This window comes from Hemibagrus wyckioides, linkage group LG20 (genome assembly GCF_019097595.1).
Source record: "Hemibagrus wyckioides isolate EC202008001 linkage group LG20, SWU_Hwy_1.0, whole genome shotgun sequence".
In the NCBI taxonomy this organism is placed as follows: domain Eukaryota; kingdom Metazoa; phylum Chordata; class Actinopteri; order Siluriformes; family Bagridae; genus Hemibagrus; species Hemibagrus wyckioides.
This window is the reverse complement of record NC_080729.1, coordinates 18,763,546-18,782,886: the sequence shown is the minus strand read 5'-3', so window position 1 is coordinate 18,782,886 and position 19,341 is coordinate 18,763,546. Positions and strand designations below refer to the sequence as shown.

At 38.4% G+C, this 19,341-nt stretch overlaps 1 protein-coding gene across 3 annotated transcripts; it reads left to right on the top strand.

The window, feature by feature from the left end:
* The first annotated feature begins 1,891 nt into the window (after positions 1-1,891).
* On the top strand, positions 1,892-19,106 carry LOC131370718 (transferrin receptor protein 1-like). Of its 3 annotated transcripts, none has more exons than XM_058418155.1 (16): positions 1,892-1,987; positions 6,177-6,226; positions 7,453-7,690; positions 8,491-8,686; positions 8,781-9,003; positions 9,794-9,916; positions 10,049-10,144; positions 10,571-10,874; positions 10,960-11,079; positions 11,161-11,246; positions 14,853-14,916; positions 15,000-15,138; positions 15,243-15,327; positions 15,430-15,654; positions 16,026-16,178; positions 17,023-19,106. In XM_058418155.1, exons 2-16 carry the CDS (start codon positions 6,194-6,196, stop codon positions 17,263-17,265), a joined length of 2,328 nt encoding a protein of 775 aa, XP_058274138.1. In that variant the 5' UTR covers positions 1,892-1,987; positions 6,177-6,193; the 3' UTR covers positions 17,266-19,106. The 3 variants fall into 3 exon arrangements, with proteins under 3 accessions (XP_058274138.1, XP_058274136.1, XP_058274137.1); XM_058418153.1 differs by having other exon boundaries at positions 15,427-15,654; XM_058418154.1 differs by having other exon boundaries at positions 1,955-2,050; positions 15,427-15,654.
* The last annotated feature ends 235 nt before the right edge of the window (positions 19,107-19,341 follow it).

The following is a 19,341-nucleotide window of genomic DNA, read 5'->3' as shown; positions in this document are numbered from 1 at the left end:
ACGTCGGTTTATTTCAGGTAATGTTGTAAAGTCTGCTGAGCAGACACGTCTGGACATAAAGAGATCTATTCAGTGCTGAATGTTCAGCCTCCCAAAGTCTCCGGGGCGGATTTGTCAAGGGTGAGGAAGATATTTTACAATGTGAATTAAGCCTTTTTCACACGCTATACAGCCTTTTACACGCTTTACTGCCTTCATCAAGACACTCCTGTTTACAAGCAGCAACAGTGTACTGTATTCAAACCGAGTTCTATCTATCTATCTATCTATCTATCTATCTATCTATCTATCTATCTATCTATCTATCTGTAACTCTAATGTTTCTACTTCTAATTTGTTCTAATCTGCTATTCTTTCTTTAGTAACAGCTCATTAACAGAGGCTTGTATAGCAGACATAAGCTAATAATAATAATAATAATAATAATAATAATAATAATAATAATAATAATAATAATATGTTTCATGCACAGAGCCTATAAGTCACTGCATCATGTATGTTCCACAGAATAGGAGTCCAAGAGGGCACCTCATCATGTTTCATATAATATACAGAGCCTAGAGGGCACTGCATCATGTGTTCTTCACAGGGTGGGCACACTAGAGAGCACTTGATCATGTTTCACATAATGTAGGGAGCCTAAAAAACACTGCATCATGTATTCTCCACTGGAAGGGCACCCTAGAGTGCACTTAATCATGTTTTATTTTATGAATGGAGCCTAGAGGGCACTTCATCATGTATTGTCCAATGACAGTGCACCCGACAGGGCACTTCATCATGTTTCATATCATATAGGGAGCCTAGATGGCACTTCATCATGTATTCTCCAATGGAAGCTCACCCTGCAGGGCACTTCATCATGTTTCCTATCATCTGGATTCTCCACTGGAAGGGCACCCTAGAGAGCACTTCATGTTTTATTTCATATAGGGAGCCTAGAGGGCACTTCATCATGTTTTCTCCAATGGAAGCGCACCCTACAGGGCACGTCATCATGCTTTATATCATATAGGGAGCCTAGAGGGCACTGCAACCTTCTCTAATGAAACTGTACCCTTCCAGGCACTTCATCATGTTTCATATCATGTAGGGAGCCTAGAGGGAACTTCAACATGTATTCTTTAGTGAGACTGCACCATTCAATGCACTTCATCATGTTTCCTATTACCTGAAGATCCTGCAGGGCACTGTGTCATGTATTCTGCACTGAAAGTGCACCCTAGAGTGCACTTCATCATGCATTCTGCACTGAAAGGGCACCCTAGAGGGCACTTCATGATGTTTTATTTCATATATAGAGCCTAGAGGGCACTTCATCATGTATTCTCCAATGGAAGCACACCCTATAGGGCACTTCATCATGTTTCATATCATTTAGGCAGCCTATAGGGCACTGCACCATGTGTTCTCCACTGGAAGTGCACCCTAGAGTGCACTTAATCATGTTTCCTATAACGCTGGGAGACTTTAGGGCACTGTGGCATTTTTATTTACTTATTTTAAATCCAAAGTGACTTTTGACAACTGAAACAGATTCTAAACCAAATGCTAAATCTTCTGTACTTGATAAAATATCCTTGGCAAATTGCTGTTGTTTAAGCAGAATAAAACCCTTTTGTGCATGCTGTGATTGGAAAATAATCATTTCTGGACTGATAACAGTAACTTTGCATTATTATGACATGTCATGGTTAATTATGTTAATTATGAACTTTGTTCATAAGAGTCAGATGAATTCCCTGCAGGATCGTGCTGGACTGGACTGAAGCCCATGCACCCGCAGGATTTCTGAACAGCGTGAAAAAATAAAAACTCTAAACAATATCGTTGCCAAAAAACTTGAGAATCTTGAGAAAGCTCTGGAGAATGCTGGGAGGCACGTATGCGCGCTGACGTACCGGATGTGACGTAGTACTTAGCCCATTCACTCTAAGTTTCAAGGTCTCGAATCAGTCACACAGCTTCAACACACCACGAGGAAAGGGTACGTCTATCCTTCTTTAATCCAGCCTCTCTCTCTTTCTCTCCTCCTTCTTCTTCAGAACAGGTGAATATAAATACGGAACATTGGTGTGTTTTATGAAACATCTCTACTGCATTGTCTGTGTTGAGTGTGTGACATTTCGGGGGTGTTTTTTTTGACAGGGCGCGACACGTGCCTCGAGTCAAGAATTGCGTTTTGTTTGTTTGTTTCTTTTAAAATAAAAGTAGCCCAAAAATGCACCAACCGTGCAGGTCAGTGCAGGTCAGTGCAGTCCAGTGCAGTGTAACTGAACCAGACACTTAGGACATTAACCTATAGAGCACCTGACCTTGACAGCCTCGACTTTGGTGCGTGTTTCTCGTGGTCAATTAATTCTATCACGTGGCTTTTTTTTTTTTAGTTAATTGTTGATTAATTGAAATGATTCGAATAGTTGTGTTTCGACTGTTGACTCGATTAGACTCGAATGTGGGTTTTTGCACATTTCTGGTGGTTAAAGACTGGGCTAAAAAAAAGTAAGCGATTAATTTATTACTATTCAGATATTTGTAGGTTAATTTCTGATATTAATCAGGTTAGGTCTGGACAAGGGCGATCTGTGTAACATCCACTGATTGTGTTTTATTGTTTGCTTTAAAACAGGAGTTAATTTTACCCCATCGTTCCTGCATGACATTTTAGGACGCAAAGGTAGAAGGTTATGAGTTTGAGTCCCCCGATGCAACAAACCCACTATTCGGACCCTATGCAATGACCTTAACCTGCAACCAGTCCAGCTTTATGCGTTTGTATTTTTTCTAAAAGGTTAAAAATGCCAGATTGCAGGAAATATGAATCCAGATTTGTCTGTGTTTTTTTTGTTTTTTTTTAAATAAACATTGTCCAAGAATTTAATCACACTAGAATGACACCCACACAAGCACATGATTAAACAAGAGATAAGTCCACTCACGGGTGAATTGCGACTGTATAACTTCCTTAACAACGTTTCTGTAGTTTAGTTGATTCAGCTGGTGGTTTTGAATAGTGCGAGTTTTGCAGTGTGACTCTCACATGATGGGGACTGGAGATGGAGTTTAATCCTTTAAAGGGGGGAAAAAAACTCATCCAAAATATAAAGATAAGATTTTAAAGATAAGAAAGCTTTCCAAAATGATCTGCAGAATGCATATTTACAAAATTTTATAACATTTTAAAACATGTACATGTTAAAATGACATTTTCCCAGACGGTCACATGGTGCTGTGGATTTTCGGTCACTTGTGAATGGACAAAAGGCATTTATTCGGCTTTTTTGGCTTAAGAACGAGGAGCAGGCACAGAAAGAGCTGCACTGTTTGTTCGTTACACAGTCGGCTTGTTTTTTGACGGGGGAACAAAAGACTTTGAAGCTGATTTTGATTATTCATTTTCTCAAACAGCTTCCTGATTGTGGTCATACATTAGTTTCCTTTGCGTGTCTCCAGGTGGAGGAAGAAAAACGAAAAACATCCACCTTCTTATTCAGAGGTGGAGCATTGTAAAAGAGACACAGTTAAGCCTGTGTACGTGATCGACACCTTGTCTGATTGTACAGTCTGTTAGGAACTGGGACATATGATATGGGGGTTGGGGGGGGCATGTAATCAGAACAATGCTGTATAAAAGCTGCTTGTGATCCTTAAAGAAAAGTATGAGATGAAGACTAGTAGATTTATTTTCTCAGGTATTAGGCGGTTTGGGGAAGGACGAAAATGACCCGTGAACTCTCTAACTTGTAGGACATGAATTTTTTTTTTTTTGTGTAGATCTGATCTGGTCTGCCGTTTCTTGACTCTCCCAGCAGGGTGTAACCCAAACTCCGTTCCTTCATATCCCCTATCTCTATATGCACGTACTCCTGTTTGTACAGATACCAGTGTAAGAGAACAGCAATTATTATTATTATTTTTTTTCTTCCTCATTTTTTTTTTAAATGCAGCTTCATTTCAGTCACTCAGAAGGTGTGGAAATATTCAGGAAGCATTTTTAGCTAGTGCTTCTTTCACAATTTTTTTTTCTTATCTTATTATCTTAATTGCAAATCTGCATTATTATTTATTATTGCTTATTTATTTATTTTTTTAAATAATTTTTTTAATTGCTTTATTATTGTATTAAACGCTAAAGGTGTAGTTGTTTAGTTTAAGTATGTTATTAAAAAGGGAAATAACCTTTTTTATTTTCTTGCTTTTTTTGGAAAAAAAAACAACTTTAATATTTATAAAGTGCATACACCATCATTTTCAAAAAATTGTTGCTTGTTCTTTGGAATAACGATGGAGCTGGACGATGATGATGTAGAAACACTGACGATACACATCACACTCTTAGAAAAGTGTCTTATGATGTAATTTTCCCTCTGTATTAACACTATATTGTCAAAACCCCCAAATTTCTAGAGTGTTACAAATTTGTCGAAGGTTTTAATATGCGAAATATTTTTGTGCCGTTTTTAATGTCTTTAGCGCGCCCCCTGGTGGCCAATACAGTGTAATTGTTTTTAAAAAGCCTATATTTTTAAAATATTTTCTGACTTTGTTAGTTCTGTGTTGCCAGGTTGTTTCAAAGATATTCATCACAGCAGAATCCAGAATCAGTAAATTGTAAATAGTTTATATTATAACCTGATTTATTAAGGATTTGGAAAGATCAGGAATAAACTACACTCTTAAATCAGAGGAATGGGAAACGTAATCCGACCCAAATCAAGCATCTACATCAGCTTAAAAACATTTTTAAATATATAAATCAGGAAAAGTTTTATCGGGATTAAGCAGATCATGTGTAAAAATGTAGTTTTTTGTATAAAAAGGATCAGATAATATATTTAAAATGCATTAGAAGGAAGAATAATAGTTCTTTAAAGATGGACAAATTCAGACCTTTCGGAGAGTTTATTCATGGTGTGTTGAAGATATCAGGTTTTAAATACTCGTACTGGAAATGAAATCATGACTTAGAACGGTTAAATGTCATGTTTAGTTACATGTCCCTGCGAACAGAGGACCAGAATGATTGGACAGGAGGCTGGAGGGCAGAATAAAAAATAAAAAAGTGTGCCACTGAGATTTGTAGTGGTAGTTAACACCTCAGGGTTATTTACACTTCATCACACTGCAGTGACCTCAGTGGAATGTCCTTCTGCTAAAGCCAACTGCAATCACGGTGTAAAGAAAGGTTAGAAAGAAGAGACCCTGAATATCAGCATGGAGAAACCTACAGAGCCACCGGGTTCTGAGTTTAAATCATTTCCGATTAGCGAATGTTTAACAAAAATAGCGTCAAAATGTAAATGTCATGTGTGTAAATGTTTTGCTCTAACAAAATTAGAACCAGATTCTAATTAGAACAGTCTTCATGATGCTCATTTGCATACCGGAACCTGATTGGCTGTTTTATTTTATGATGCCGTAACACTTCATGCAGTTCAATTGATTGCACTGAAGCCTTCAGCTCCTATTAAAATGCACTTTTATTAATAAAAACTCCCTGAAAAACATGTCTTTAAAGCGGAAATTATGGCGTATCGTTGCTTTAATCAGTTCTCTAAAGGTGATGAAAGACCTGTCAAGTGCTCTTTGTGATCTTTCTTTGCTCAGCTGAGTGAAATCCCCCTGCGTGGTTGTCCATGCGGCTCTGCACCGGAACATGGTCTTATTTTGGACCTGTTTAAATAAAAAAAAAAAACCCATCTGTGGTTCTGTTTTTAAGAAAAGCATTTTAAGTTCAGTTTCAGGAGTGTTTTTAGACGTCGCTTTCAGGAAATGGGAAGTGAAACTATGTGATAACTGTGGACTTGTATCAGATGGTAGAAAAGCTTTAAGCAATACTAGACTAATTGTAATGGATAAAGCAATAAAATTATTGATGCAAAATATGTGACCTTTTGAGATGAGATTCAATTCTCATTTAACTCAGTGAGTCATTGATCATCGAAAAGCATTTCGCTCTTTTATTTCGTCTTAAAATTTCAGCATGTTGCCTCTTTACAGTCTGGATTAAGAAAGAACATCCATCCATCCATTTTCTATACTCACTTTATTCCTGATTAGGGTCACGGGGATCTGCTGGAGCCTATCCCAGCACACATTGGGCGAAAGGCAAGAAAGAACATTTAAAGTTTGAATGAAAACAAAAAATTAAAACGTTTTCTTTTTGTCTCTTTTAGCCATTATCGAAGGCTTGATGGATCAGGCAAGGACAACAATAACAAAAATTGTAAGTCATGTTTGTTCTTCTGTCGTCATTTATTTTTTATTCTTTTTGTTTGTTTGTTTGTTTTTGTTTTATAACTGAGATTTTACAAAGGTTTCGTTAGTTTCAGGCTTTCATAAGTTGCCTGATAGACAAGAAAAGTTTCGCAATGAACAAGATTTCTCCTAATATTAATTTGTGTAAAATAGCTTCATTAAAAAGAAAGTCGGAGTAAAAGTAGGTTTAGACTCTACTCCATGCCGAGCGCTAAAGCTGCACATGTGAACAGGTGCACGAGCGGGCTTGTATTACCGCTTAAAGTACACAACACTAAAGGGTCTAGTTTCTAGTTTCAGGTTTATTGTCACCCGCATAAAGAGAACTTTAAACATCTACACACAGTGAAATGGTCCTGTGCTACAGTCGTACGCTTCTATCCGAAATAAGCCGCTCAAAAACGTTCCGTCGAACAAAAAACGTAGCTAGCGAAGAGTGTATGCAGTGATCTCAGCTCAGTTTCTGTCTAATTACAAAATTACAGAACTGTAACCAATTTTTTCTGGATAATGAAAGATTTGGGATTGCTTCATATGGTCTTACTCAAAACAATAAAATTATAATCAGGTGATGATCATCTGCTTTTCAGTCAGAGGTGGTTTCCAACCCTGGAGGCTGTATTTCCTCTAATTACCTTGTCTGTTATCGTACCATCACGACTAGACGCACGATCCTAGAGACTGGATTTAATAATAGTGTTGTAAAAAAGCTTGAAGGCAGCGTTGCTCCTAAAATAGCGTTTAAAGTTCGAACGATTTCTGCAATACCTGTTCAGGAAATTAAGTTTGCAGATTGTTTTTGTTTGTTTATTTATTTATTTATTTAAGACCATCCTGGTGATCAGCCAATCACAGGAAATTCATACAGAAAGCGTCCAGCATTTCTAACAGCAATGAGTCAAGAGAGTTTTAAAAAGGTAAACAAAAATAAAAATAAATAAAGCTTATCATGTTTTAAAACCATTAAATAAATTGTGTTCAGCATCAGTTAGTATTCTGATCATCTGGGCTGCTTTTAGAGCTAAAATAATCGAATGAAATCAGAATTTCTGTATGTAATTTATGTCCTAGAAGTTCAAAAGCATTCAATTTTGCGAAACGTATCGTGTTTTATATCACACCACGTGAGCACTTTGTATGTTATTGCACATTATTTCCAGCTTAAAGGACAGCATTTGTTTCGTTTCCCCACAGTTCAATGGGACAGAAGGTTCCTATACGCGCTTCCTGACCCAAAACATGGAGGAAGACTCGAGCCATGTGGAGATGAAGCTGTCGTCTGATACGGACGAGGAGGTCGGAGGGAACGGAGTGGCGGATCACGCCAAACAAAATCGCGCTCGTCCGTCCCACATCAGCAGATCTGGCCTGTGCAATTCCAGAAACATCTGCATAGCGACAACTGTGGCTATTCTCGCCAGCTTCCTGATCGGTAAGAAGGCAATCTTCCGGTTAATGGAGTATCAATTACACGCCCTCTCTAAACAACACTGGGTTTAAATCTTCCTTAAATCTATGCTTTATATAAAACTTCAATTGAAAGTATCTAATCAGTAGCAAAAAGATTCATCTGAAAAGCCTGATACTGATCACTAAAATATGATATTCTTCAGAGAGCCATGAGACTTTTAACTGCTAAATTTTCTCAAAATTAGCATCTTTTTTTAATCATATTTACATGACTTTGAGCAGTAAGGCCAGGTAATGTTGATGTGAGAAATTTTATATATATATATTTTCTGAGATTTTATGATTAAAATTATTTTAGATTCTCTATCATTTTTCATTCTTAGTGATACTTTTTTAACTATTTTACATTTTTTAAAAGTATAAAAAAAAAATGTATACAATATTTTTAAACATATTATTACTATATAAAAATAAATATATAAAAATGAATACACAATTATAATTAATATCTAAAAAATTGTATATACTGTTAAAATATTTTTATTATATATAACTTTATATTGTTATTTTATTCTTGCATCACACTCATCAATCACACATTTTTAAGCTTCTTTTTTTCTGTTTTTGAGTTTGTTAGCTCCCCTGTATAAAATACTGTATAGTCTCTCGTGTCTTAAAGCTCCAGGGTCTCCGGTTTGACCCTGAACCTGAGTCTGTGTCTATGCGGAAAATCCTGCACATTCTAGTGAGCTTCTGTGTGATTTTCCCTCTGGTTTAAGTAAACAAATAATCCATTTATTTTGTAATTCTCTTCATTTCCAGGACTTTTGATTGGCTCTAGTGTGTATAAAAAGACCACCGGAGAGGCTTCAACATCCTGCATGATTTCCAGTTCTTCTGCCGCTTCCACCGATGACGAGACGATTCCGATAGAAGTGGTTCCTTCTCTTGACTGGAGCGACATCACGACTTTGTTCAAACGCAGACTGACCACGAGCGACATTGACAAGAGCCTCAGGTAAATCCACCAGCACGTCGACGCCCCTTTCAAACACTCTTCCGAGCCTACTTTTGCTTTGACGTAACAGCTTTGCCTTTCCGGAATTTCTCAGGGAATTCTCCCGCGAAGATCATCAAGCAGGATCCGCCGGAGATGAGATCCTTGCCAGTAAAGTGCTGAAAAAATTCAAGGGATATGGCATGGAGCCCTGGCTTGATACACACTTTGTAAAGGTCCAGGGTCTTCCTAAAAGTGGCACTAACAAAGTGACGTTCGGTAATGTGACGTATTCCGAACCCGGCTATTTGTCCTACAGTGCAACCGAAAGAGCGCAGGTGTGTTTCCACATTTTTTTTTTTACTCTAATTTTATTAAATCATGTTAAAGTATTGGACACGTGCACGCTTTAACCACACGCCCTCTCTAAAAGAGGCTGGGGTGAAAATCAACACTTCCTAAAATCCGTTCTTTATACAAGAACATCAATTAAAAGTATAAGCAAGGATTTTATCCTGTTTACAATTTATTTTTTCATCCATTCAGTATTAAAAAGATTCATCCGAAAAGCCTCGTACGACTTCACTGATCGTTAAAACGTTCTTTTTATACATATCGGGAACTTCTAATAATTAGAGCCACCAGAATTTTACTGCGAATTTTTTTTTAAATCAGATGATAAAATATTATTATTTTTTGAAATCATATTAACAGTAAGGCCAGGTAACATGAGGAAATAATGTGAGAAATTATATATTGGGTCACAATATACTTTTCTGAGATCTTATATTATTAAAAATATTTTTAAAAATATTTTAAGTTACTTTAATAAATTTTTTATGATTAAGTTTTTTCCCCCGTTTTACATTTTCAAATATTTTACATAATAAATAAAAAAAAAAAAAAAAAAAAAAAAAAATATATATATATATATATATATATATATATATATATATATATATATATATATATATATATATATATATATATATATATATAATGTATGTATTATTTAATTATTTTTATATAATATTTTTTAAAAATTATTACTATATTAAAATTCATATTTAAAAATGTACACGCAATTGTAATGATTAATATCCTAAAAATACGGATTTGCTTCCACAGGGTGCAGTTTTGTATGTACATTACGGACGAGACGAGGACTTGAGACATCTGCAAGACCTTAGTATCGACATGAGCGGCAGGGTCCTCCTGGTCCGAGCTGGAAAAATTAGTTATGCTGAAAAGGTTGGTGATTATCTAAACAAAATTTAGTTGAATAATTACTGAGTTGGATCTATCTTATCATATATACCTTATCTTATTAAGCTGATGGTGAGGTTTCTTTTCATAAATTGTTTATTGGTTTAAAATCCACAGGTTGCTAATGCTGTCAAGGTGAACGCCAGCGCCGTGCTGATCTACCCCGACCCTGCTGACTACCAGCTCAGCGACAACACTCCCTTATTTGGACACGTAAGTCCAGAAAATACTGACTTTCCAAGCAAGAGGGGTAAAAAGGGTTTCTTGGGGGTTACTGCTTACTTCAGTTCATTAATTGTATTAGATGCATTGCGAGTTGAATAATCAATAAAACAATTTTTTGATAAGGTTTAATATCATATCATATATGACACTATGTATATCAAAACCCTTGAGATGGTCCCAGGAAAACTTTTAGAATTTTTATTAAGTAAATTTTCAAGAATTTTTTAAATATAATGTGAAACAAGATTGTTTGAATTTCAAATTCTTTCATTTTTTTGTAAAATTTTGTTTTGTAATTTTATTATTATTATTTTTAATAAACATTTATTTATTTATAATAAATTGAAGCAAGAAGGAATTCAAGGAAGAGAGATTTTTCAGTTCTTCAGCTCACCATCTAGTCTCCTTGCACAGGTCCATCTTGGCTCCGGTGATCCATACACTCCAGGTTTCCCATCTTTCAACCACACCCAGTTTCCTCCATCCAAATCCTCAGGCCTGCCGAGCATCCCCGCCCAGACCATCAGAGCCAGTACAGCTGCAGCCATCATGAAGGGTATGGGAGGTCGCAGTCCCCCTCGTGGATGGGCTGATGGAGGTCTGCAAGAGTACAAGCTCGGTGATTATAATGACATCATCTCCCTGGAGATGAACAACGTTCTGACAGAGATACAAATCCATAACGTGTTTGGAGTCATTAAGGGTTTGATCGATCCTGGTACGTCACTTCCTGCGCACGATATCCACATACGTTCTTCTGGATTTTGTGTTAATCTATTTATAATGGTAATCTTGTGGTGTAGATCGGTACGTGGTGATCGGAGCTCAGAGAGATGCCTGGGGTCCTGGATTTGTGACCTCTACAGTTGGTACGAGCTTGCTGCTCGAGTTAGCCAGAGTTCTTACCCGCATGATACACGAAGGTGAGCTTTTAACCGAAACCTGACTCTCTTTATTAGATGTGTTTTAAAAACTTATAATTTATATGCAATTTTCTTCTAAAGATGGATTCAAACCCAGGAGGAGCATCGTGTTTGCCAGTTGGAGCGCTGGAGAATACGGGGCTGTTGGTGCCACCGAGTGGCTGGAGGTTAGAAAAAGCTTTCAACTTGTTCTGTATAAAAGTGATGTCCACATCGTTATACCACAGCGGAGCCCAATCATCAAATCTGATTCTGCCTTTCTTTCTTTCGTTCGTTTGTTCGTTCTGCCTTTCTTTCTTTTCTTCTTTCGTTCTTTCTTTCTTTCTTTTTCTTTCTTTCTTTCTTTCTTTCTTTCTTTCTTTCTTTCTTTCTTTCGTTCGTTTGTTCGTTCTGCCTTTCGTTCGTTTGTTCGTTCTGCCTTTCTTTCGTTCGTTTGTTCGTTCTGCCTTTCTTTCGTTCGTTTGTTCGTTCTGCCTTTCTTTCGTTCGTTTGTTCGTTCTGCCTTTCTTTCGTTCGTTTGTTCGTTCTGCCTTTCTTTCGTTCGTTTGTTCGTTCTGCCTTTCTTTCGTTCGTTTGTTCGTTCTGCCTTTCTTTCGTTCGTTTGTTCGTTCTGCCTTTCTTTCGTTCGTTTGTTCGTTCTGCCTTTCTTTCGTTCGTTTGTTCGTTCTGCCTTTCTTTCGTTCGTTTGTTCGTTCTGCCTTTCTTTCTTTCTTTCTTTCTTTCTTTCTGCCTTTCTTTCTTTCTTTCTTTCTTTCTTTCTTTCTTTCTTTCTTTCTTTCTGCCTTTCTTTCTTTCTTTCTTTCTTTCTTTCTTTCTTTCTTTCTTTCTTTCTTTCGTTCTTTCTTTCTTTCTTTCGTTCTTTCGTTCTTTCGTTCTTTCTTTCTTTCTTTCTTTCGTTCTTTCTTTCTTTCGTTCTTTCTTTCTTTCTTTCTTTCGTTCTTTCGTTCTTTCGTTCTTTCTTTCGTTCTTTCGTTCTTTCTTTCTTTCTTTTTCTTTCTTTCTTTCTTTCGTTCTTTCTTTCTTTCTTTCGTTCTTTCGTTCTTTCTTTCTTTCTTTCTTTCGTTCTTTCTTTCTTTCGTTCTTTCTTTCTTTCTTTCTTTCGTTCTTTCGTTCTTTCGTTCTTTCTTTCGTTCTTTCGTTCTTTCTTTCTTTCTTTTTCTTTCTTTCTTTCTTTCGTTCTTTCTTTCTTTCTTTTTCTTTCTTTCTTTCTTTCTTTCTTTCTTTCTTTCTTTCTTTCTTTCTTTCTTTCTTTCTTTCTTTCGTTCGTTCGTTCGTTCGTTCGTTCTTTCTTTCGTTCGTTCGTTCTGCCTTTCTTTCTTTCGTTCTTTCTTTCGTTCGTTCTGCCTTTCTTTCGTTCGTTCTGCCTTTCTTTCGTTCGTTCTGCCTTTCTTTCGTTCGTTCGTTCTGCCTTTCTTTCGTTCGTTCGTTCTGCCTTTCGTTCGTTCGTTGTTCGTTCTGCCTTTCGTTCGTTCGTTCTGCCTTTCGTTCGTTCCTTTGTTCGTTCTGCCTTTCTTTCGTTCGTTTGTTCTGCCTTTCTTTCTTTCTTTCTTTCGTTCGTTCGTTCGTTCTGCCTTTCTTCCGTTCGTTTGTTCGTTCTGCCTTTCTTTCTTTCTTTCTTTCTTTCGTTCTTTCTTTCTTTCTTTCGTTCGTTCGTTCTGCCTTTCTTTCGTTCTTTCTTTCTTTCTTTCGTTCTGCCTTTCGTTCGTTCGTTGTTCGTTCTGCCTTTCGTTCGTTCGTTCTGCCTTTCGTTCGTTCGTTCGTTCTGCCTTTCTTCTGTTCGTTTGTTCGTTCTGCCTTTCTTTCTTTCTTTCGTTCTTTCTTTCTTTCTTTCTTTCGTTCTTTCGTTCTTTCTTTCTTTCGTTCTTTCGTTCTTTCTTTCTTTTTCTTTCTTTCTTTCTTTCTTTCTTTCTTTCGTTCGTTCGTTCGTTCTGCCTTTCTTTCTTTCGTTCTTTCTTTCGTTCGTTCTGCCTCTCTTTCGTTCTGCCTTTCTTTCGTTCGTTCTGCCTTTCTTTCGTTCGTTCTGCCTTTCTTTCGTTCGTTCGTTCTGCCTTTCGTTCGTTCGTTGTTCGTTCTGCCTTTCGTTCGTTCGTTCTGCCTTTCGTTCGTTCCTTTGTTCGTTCTGCCTTTCTTTCTTTCTTTCTTTCTTTCGTTCTGCCTTTCTTTCTTTCTTTCTTTCTTTCTTTCTTTCTTTCGTTCTGCCTTTCTTTCTTTCGTTCGTTCGTTCGTTCTGCCTTTCTTTCGTTCTTTCTTTCTTTCTTTCGTTCTGCCTTTCGTTCGTTCGTTGTTCGTTCTGCCTTTCGTTCGTTCGTTCTGCCTTTCGTTCGTTCGTTCTGCCTTTCCTTCGTTCGTTCTGCCTTTCGTTCGTTCGTTCTGCCTTTCGTTCGTTCGTTCTGCCTTTCTTCCGTTCGTTTGTTCGTTCTGCCTTTCTTTCTTTCTTTCGTTCTTTCTTTCTTTCTTTTGTTCGTTCGTTCGTTCTGCCTTTCTTTCGTTCGTTCTGCCTTTCTTTCGTTCTTTCTTTCTTTCTTTCGTTCTGCCTTTCGTTCATTCGTTGTTCGTTCTGCCTTTCGTTTGTTCGTTCTGCCTTTCGTTCGTTCGTTCTGCCTTTCCTTCGTTCGTTCTGCCTTTCCTTCGTTCTGCCTTTCGTTCGTTCGTTCGTTCTGCCGTTCGTTCGTTCGTTCTGCCGTTCGTTCGTTCGTTCTGCCTTTCGTTCGTTCGTTCGTTCTGCCGTTCGTTCGTTCGTTCTGCCGTTCGTTCGTTCTGCCGTTCGTTCGTTCGTTCTGCCGTTCGTTCGTTCGTTCTGCCGTTCGTTCGTTCGTTCTGCCGTTCGTTCGTTCGTTCTGCCGTTCGTTCGTTCGTTCTGCCGTTCGTTCGTTCGTTCTGCCGTTCGTTCGTTCGTTCTGCCGTTCGTTCGTTCTGCCGTTCGTTCGTTCGTTCTGCCGTTCGTTCGTTCGTTCTGCCGTTCGTTCGTTCTGCCGTTCGTTCGTTCTGCCGTTCGTTCGTTCTGCCTTTCGTTCGTTCTGCCTTTCGTTCGTTCGTTCGTTCGTTCTGCCTTTTGTTCGTTCGTTCGTTCGTCCGTTCGTTCGTTCTGCCTTTTGTTCGTTCGTTCTGCCTTTTGTTCGTTCGTTCTGCCTTTTGTTCGTTCGTTCTGCCTTTTGTTCGTTCGTTCTGCCTTTTGTTCGTTCGTTCTGCCTTTCGTTCTGCCTTTCGTTCGTTCGTTTGTTCTGCCTTTCGTTTGTTCTGCCTTTCGTTCGTTCTGCCTTTCGTTCGTCCGTTCGTTCGTTCGTTCGTTCGTTCTGCCTTTCGTTCGTTCGTCCTGCCTTTCGTTTGTCCGTTCGTTCTGCCTTTCGTTCGTTCGTTCTGCCTTTCGTTCGTTCGTTCGTTCTGCCTTTCGTTCGTTCGTTCGTTCTGCCTTTCGTTCGTTCGTTCTGCCTTTCGTTCGTTCGTTCGTTTGTTCTGCCTTTCGTTCGTTCGTTCTGCCGTTCGTTCTGCCTTTCGTTCGTTCGTTTGTTCTGCCTTTCGTTCGTTCGTTCTGCCGTTCGTTCTGCCTTTCGTTCGTTCGTTCGTTCTGCCTTTCTTTCGTTCGTTCGTTCGTTCGTTTGTTCGTTCTGTCTTTCTTTCTTTCTTTTTGCCTTTCTTTCTGTCTATGTATCTGTTCCAGATGTTCCACAACTATAAATGCAACCACAAATGGATAAAAAGTACGTTAGTGGAGAATGACAAAAAGAGTGTTAATAATCACCATAACACTGATGATTGTTGTTTTTCACCCACAGGGTTATTTGCCTTCTTTGAGCATGAAAGCCTTCTCCTACATCAGCCTGGACCGAGTCGTCACAGGTGTTTAATCCTTCTTTCCCTTGACCATTAAGTGTGATGTGACCTAAAGCACCTGATACTAAACATCTGTTGATTCTTTACAGGTTCGTCTTTGTTTAAAGCCAGTTCGAGCCCTCTGTTGACTGACCTGATCCAGAGTACTTTAAAAGAAGTGTCTTCACCCACTGACTCCAGCAGGAGTTTATACGCTCAAGTGGCTGGAGCTAACTGGGAGGCGGCCGTGTACGTGCTACAGATTTTTACTTATGTTATTAGATTTCTTATATTCATTCACATCACATATTGTAGTTATCTTGTAACATGATTCATGGATTTTCTTCCCACAGGATGGAGCCGATGAAGATGGACGACGCTGCCTATCCGTTCCTGGCCTTCTCCGGTATCCCGTCGGTCTCGTTCCGATTCACTCAGGTGAGAAATCTGAGTCTGATTTCTATCCCGTTAGATTTCATCTATCAGGTCAGCCTGACGGTTTTACAGTTTGATGATTTTTGACTGGTTTTTCTTTAGCAGGATAACCAATACCCATTCTTGGGCACATTGCTGGATACCAGGGAGAATCTGGAGAGAAAAACATCGAACCCACTCGCTCTGATCAAGGCTGTAGGAGAGGTGGCGGGTCAGATGGCTCTGCGGCTGGTCCACGATCATCTGCTGAGACTGAACACGGAAAAGTACCTCAAGCTCATGTACGTGCAAGTGAACAAAATCAATAAGGAAGTGATGATTCTGCAGAGGGTAAGTCTCACTGAGCCGCACTGCATGAAGGACAGATGGTGTTTAAAGTCACAGGAAATATTACCGGGAAGGGTTAATTCGGGTTAAAATCTCCCTCTCGATCTGCTTCCACATGGACGAGTTAAGATAACTTAAAAGCCAGTCATGGGTTTGTTAAATCTATGTGGGATGGACGATTCTCTTGTCCTATGGTTAGCCCCTCCCACTTTGGATTTCACGGTGAAATTCTAGCAAAGAACATGACCTCATAAAACCAGCATGCATTTCCCTGGGACTTTTAACACCAATTCCTGTCCTTTACTGGACTCTCTATAACGGATGTAATACTATACTTGAGACTGTTTCATTAATTTAATGTTCTATTTTTCCAGAATAAACGTCTTCCAAATACCCTGCAGATGAAGTGGTTCATGTCCGCCATAGGTTCCTACGGTCGTGCCGCCAGAAGTCTCGTCAACACCATCCAGAACAGCGACCTCGATGACCTGGAGCAGTGCCGCATCATCAACGACCGAATCATGGGGGTAAATTAAACAACTGTTCCAATTTCAAGTCCATTAAAAGTAACGTAGCATCACGAGCTATATAGTTAATGGTCACCTTCAAGCAATCAAACAACAAGGACCTGATCTTATGTTAGGTTGCTATATTGGGTAAGGTTGACGTTGCGGTATGATCACGATTTTGCCATAGTGATACGAACTTGAACGAGTTAGTAATCAGGTACCGGTTGTTAGAAATGTTCCTCTGCCATCATGTCATCATCATCAAAACATAGAAGAGCAACAAAATACTTTATATAGATGACAAAGATTTAAAACATTTAAACTTCCCATTTAAAATCAATGAATGTGTCTGCGATTATTTATCCCTGAGGTCAGTGGAGCAAAAAGATGACCATTTAATGCAAGAGACTTTTAGTTCAAGTGATGAGACTGATGTGGATGATGATGACCTTTTACTTTCTGTTTGTAATTATTTAGAAATGGTCAGTAAATCTGGTTTAGAATTAGTAGGTTTAGATAGAAATGTAGAGGGAGTTTCCTCCACACCAAACTCACTCATCCATGTCTTTATGGACCTTGCTTTGGTCACTGGTGTGCAGTCATGTTGGAACAGGAAGGGGTCATCCCAAAACTGTTCCCACAAAGTCTTGGTATGAAGCTGAAGCATTAAGAGTTCCTTTCACTGGAACTAAGGGGCCGAGTCCAACCCCTGAAAAACAACACCTGAACTCAATGATCTGGAGGGGTGTCCCAAAACTTTTGGCAATAGTGTATGTTAGTGTGTAGATAGATAGATAGATAGATAGTTGTATATCTAACAGTCAGTTTGCTCATGGCTCGTGTTTTTCTATTGTATCTACAGGTGGAAAGAGATCTGCTGTCTCCTTACGCGTCTCCGCAGAACACACCGTTCAGGCACATCATGTTCGGCTCTGGATCTTGCACTCTGGAAGACGTGCTCACACAACTGGTGGCGATCAAAGAAGGATCGGCCAATGCCGACATCGACCTGCTGAAAAACCAGTTCGCTCTGACCACCTGGACCATCCAGAGCTGTGCCAACGCACTCGCAGGCAACGTCTGGGACCTGGACAATGATCTTTAGGTGAAATTCTGCTCCGATGTTAAAGAAGCTTCCGATTTAAACCTCTAGTCCCCTTCACGTAATGAATTGCACTCCACCGGTCTGTTAAAAAGCCTTAAAGTGACGCTGAGCTATATTTCAACCTCGGAGGAAAAACAAGCGCTTGTCCCATTCTTTCATCCATTCCTGTGTAGACATGCGAACAGGGCAAGGAAACATCAGCAAATGTTACTGTAAATGGTAGAAAAACATCAGGTTGAAATATAGAACAGCGTCATAAGATAAATATTCTTAAAAAAAAGAAAAGGAGCCATAAGAAAAAAAAATTTATGTCTAAAGACAAACCTGGTGCTTGATGAACATGTAGTTCTGATTTGTTAAATATTACCTCACAATATTTCCTATTTTCCTGAACGAATACAACAGAGAAAAAAAGGTCAAGCCACAAATGTTTAGCTCAATATATACATATATATGTATAGTTTACAGAAAATTCAGAACGTTTTCCTGACTTGATTTTGTTCAGAAACCTTTGAATTTCAAAGCTGGCGTTTAGTTCACAAAGAAAACCCAGAGCATCAAGCCTCAAAGTATTCAGCAGTTCCAGGTCGTTCCTTCCTGTCCTGGAATCGTGTGTTGGGGGGGAAAAAAAAAAAAAAATCCAAAGCTGTTACAGGATGAGCTGAACGCCGGCTCCGGGATGTGGCACTGAGATCTTTATTTATATTTATTTATTTATCAGTGACAGGGTTCACTATAAATAGCATTTTGTACCACTTTTTTAAAGAAAATGTATAATTATCGGAAGCAGTGCCTTCCATAATTATGACAGTTATACTGTCAAAATGACAAAAGCAGCATCTGCTACTACGAATGTAAGCTCGTTTCCGGAAAAAAAAACAACACACAAACAAACAAAAGTCGCGACCAGGGGCCGTCACATTGTATGGTTCAGTGCTGAGTCACACACTCGAATGTTGTCATTATAGCCAATGATTATAATGACACCAGTAACGCACACACCTACACACACGCAATCTGACTCGTCTCCGGTCTCTTTATTATTTTTTTATTTTATTTTTTTTTTGACCATTATCGGGAGCAGCGTCTTCCATAATGTGAGAAGTTGATGGTAGTTTTTGCCTACCAGCGTGTTGATATCGAGAGCAGGGCCTCTCATATTTCACTGTATGGTGGATGTTAATTATCGGGAACAGTGTTTCTCATAATGTTGTACATATTCACTGCATGAACAGTGCAGTCAGCTTGCTTAAAAAAAACAAATCTCCCATGTGTGTCTGATGCTTTCTTTACTTTCTTTCTTTCTTTTTTTTGGTATAAAAATCATGTGAATGGAAAGCAGTAACAAATCGGATCAAAGTAAAAAAAAAAAAAAAAAATTCAGTCTAAATCATGTATGATGGGCATTTGTATGATTCTTTAAAATGTGTGTATATATATATGCTTTTCTTCTTTTTTTGTTTCTCGAGTGTGATTTTATTTTTCTCTCTTTTTCTTCGTTTGTTCCTTATGATCTGATGAACTTAATTTTCTTTCCTGGAATTTTTTATTTTTTTTTCCCCTCCTACATATTCAGTGGTACATATTACAATCTGTTCAGAATAATTTTTCTCTCAAACAAGTGATGCAAACTGAATTAAAGCTGTTATTTCACACAACAAAAATAGTTACGCTGCAGCTGAACATTTTTCATTTCAGCCGAATCTTAAAAAGATGAACCGCAAGATCTTTTTTCTTGAGATAAAACCTAGTCGCTTTCGCTCAAGCACTTTCCCCAAACTGTCAACCTGTTTGTCTTCAGCAATGTCAAACTGTTTAATGCAATAAATATGTACACCTTATTCAAGCGTCCTGGCTTTTATTCGAACAGAATCCACGTGTATGCTTTCGACTGTTTATGAAGAATTCATTTTTCTACAAGAAAAGGCAGCATGCATGTTGAGTAGTGTCATAAAATGTATTTAGGGGGAATTTTGATGCAGGAACAGAATTTTTCTGTTTTGAGTGTTCTGAAATTGTGTAAAAATACGAAATAGAATTCCACTCTTAACAGTCTGTGATTGAACATCTGAAATT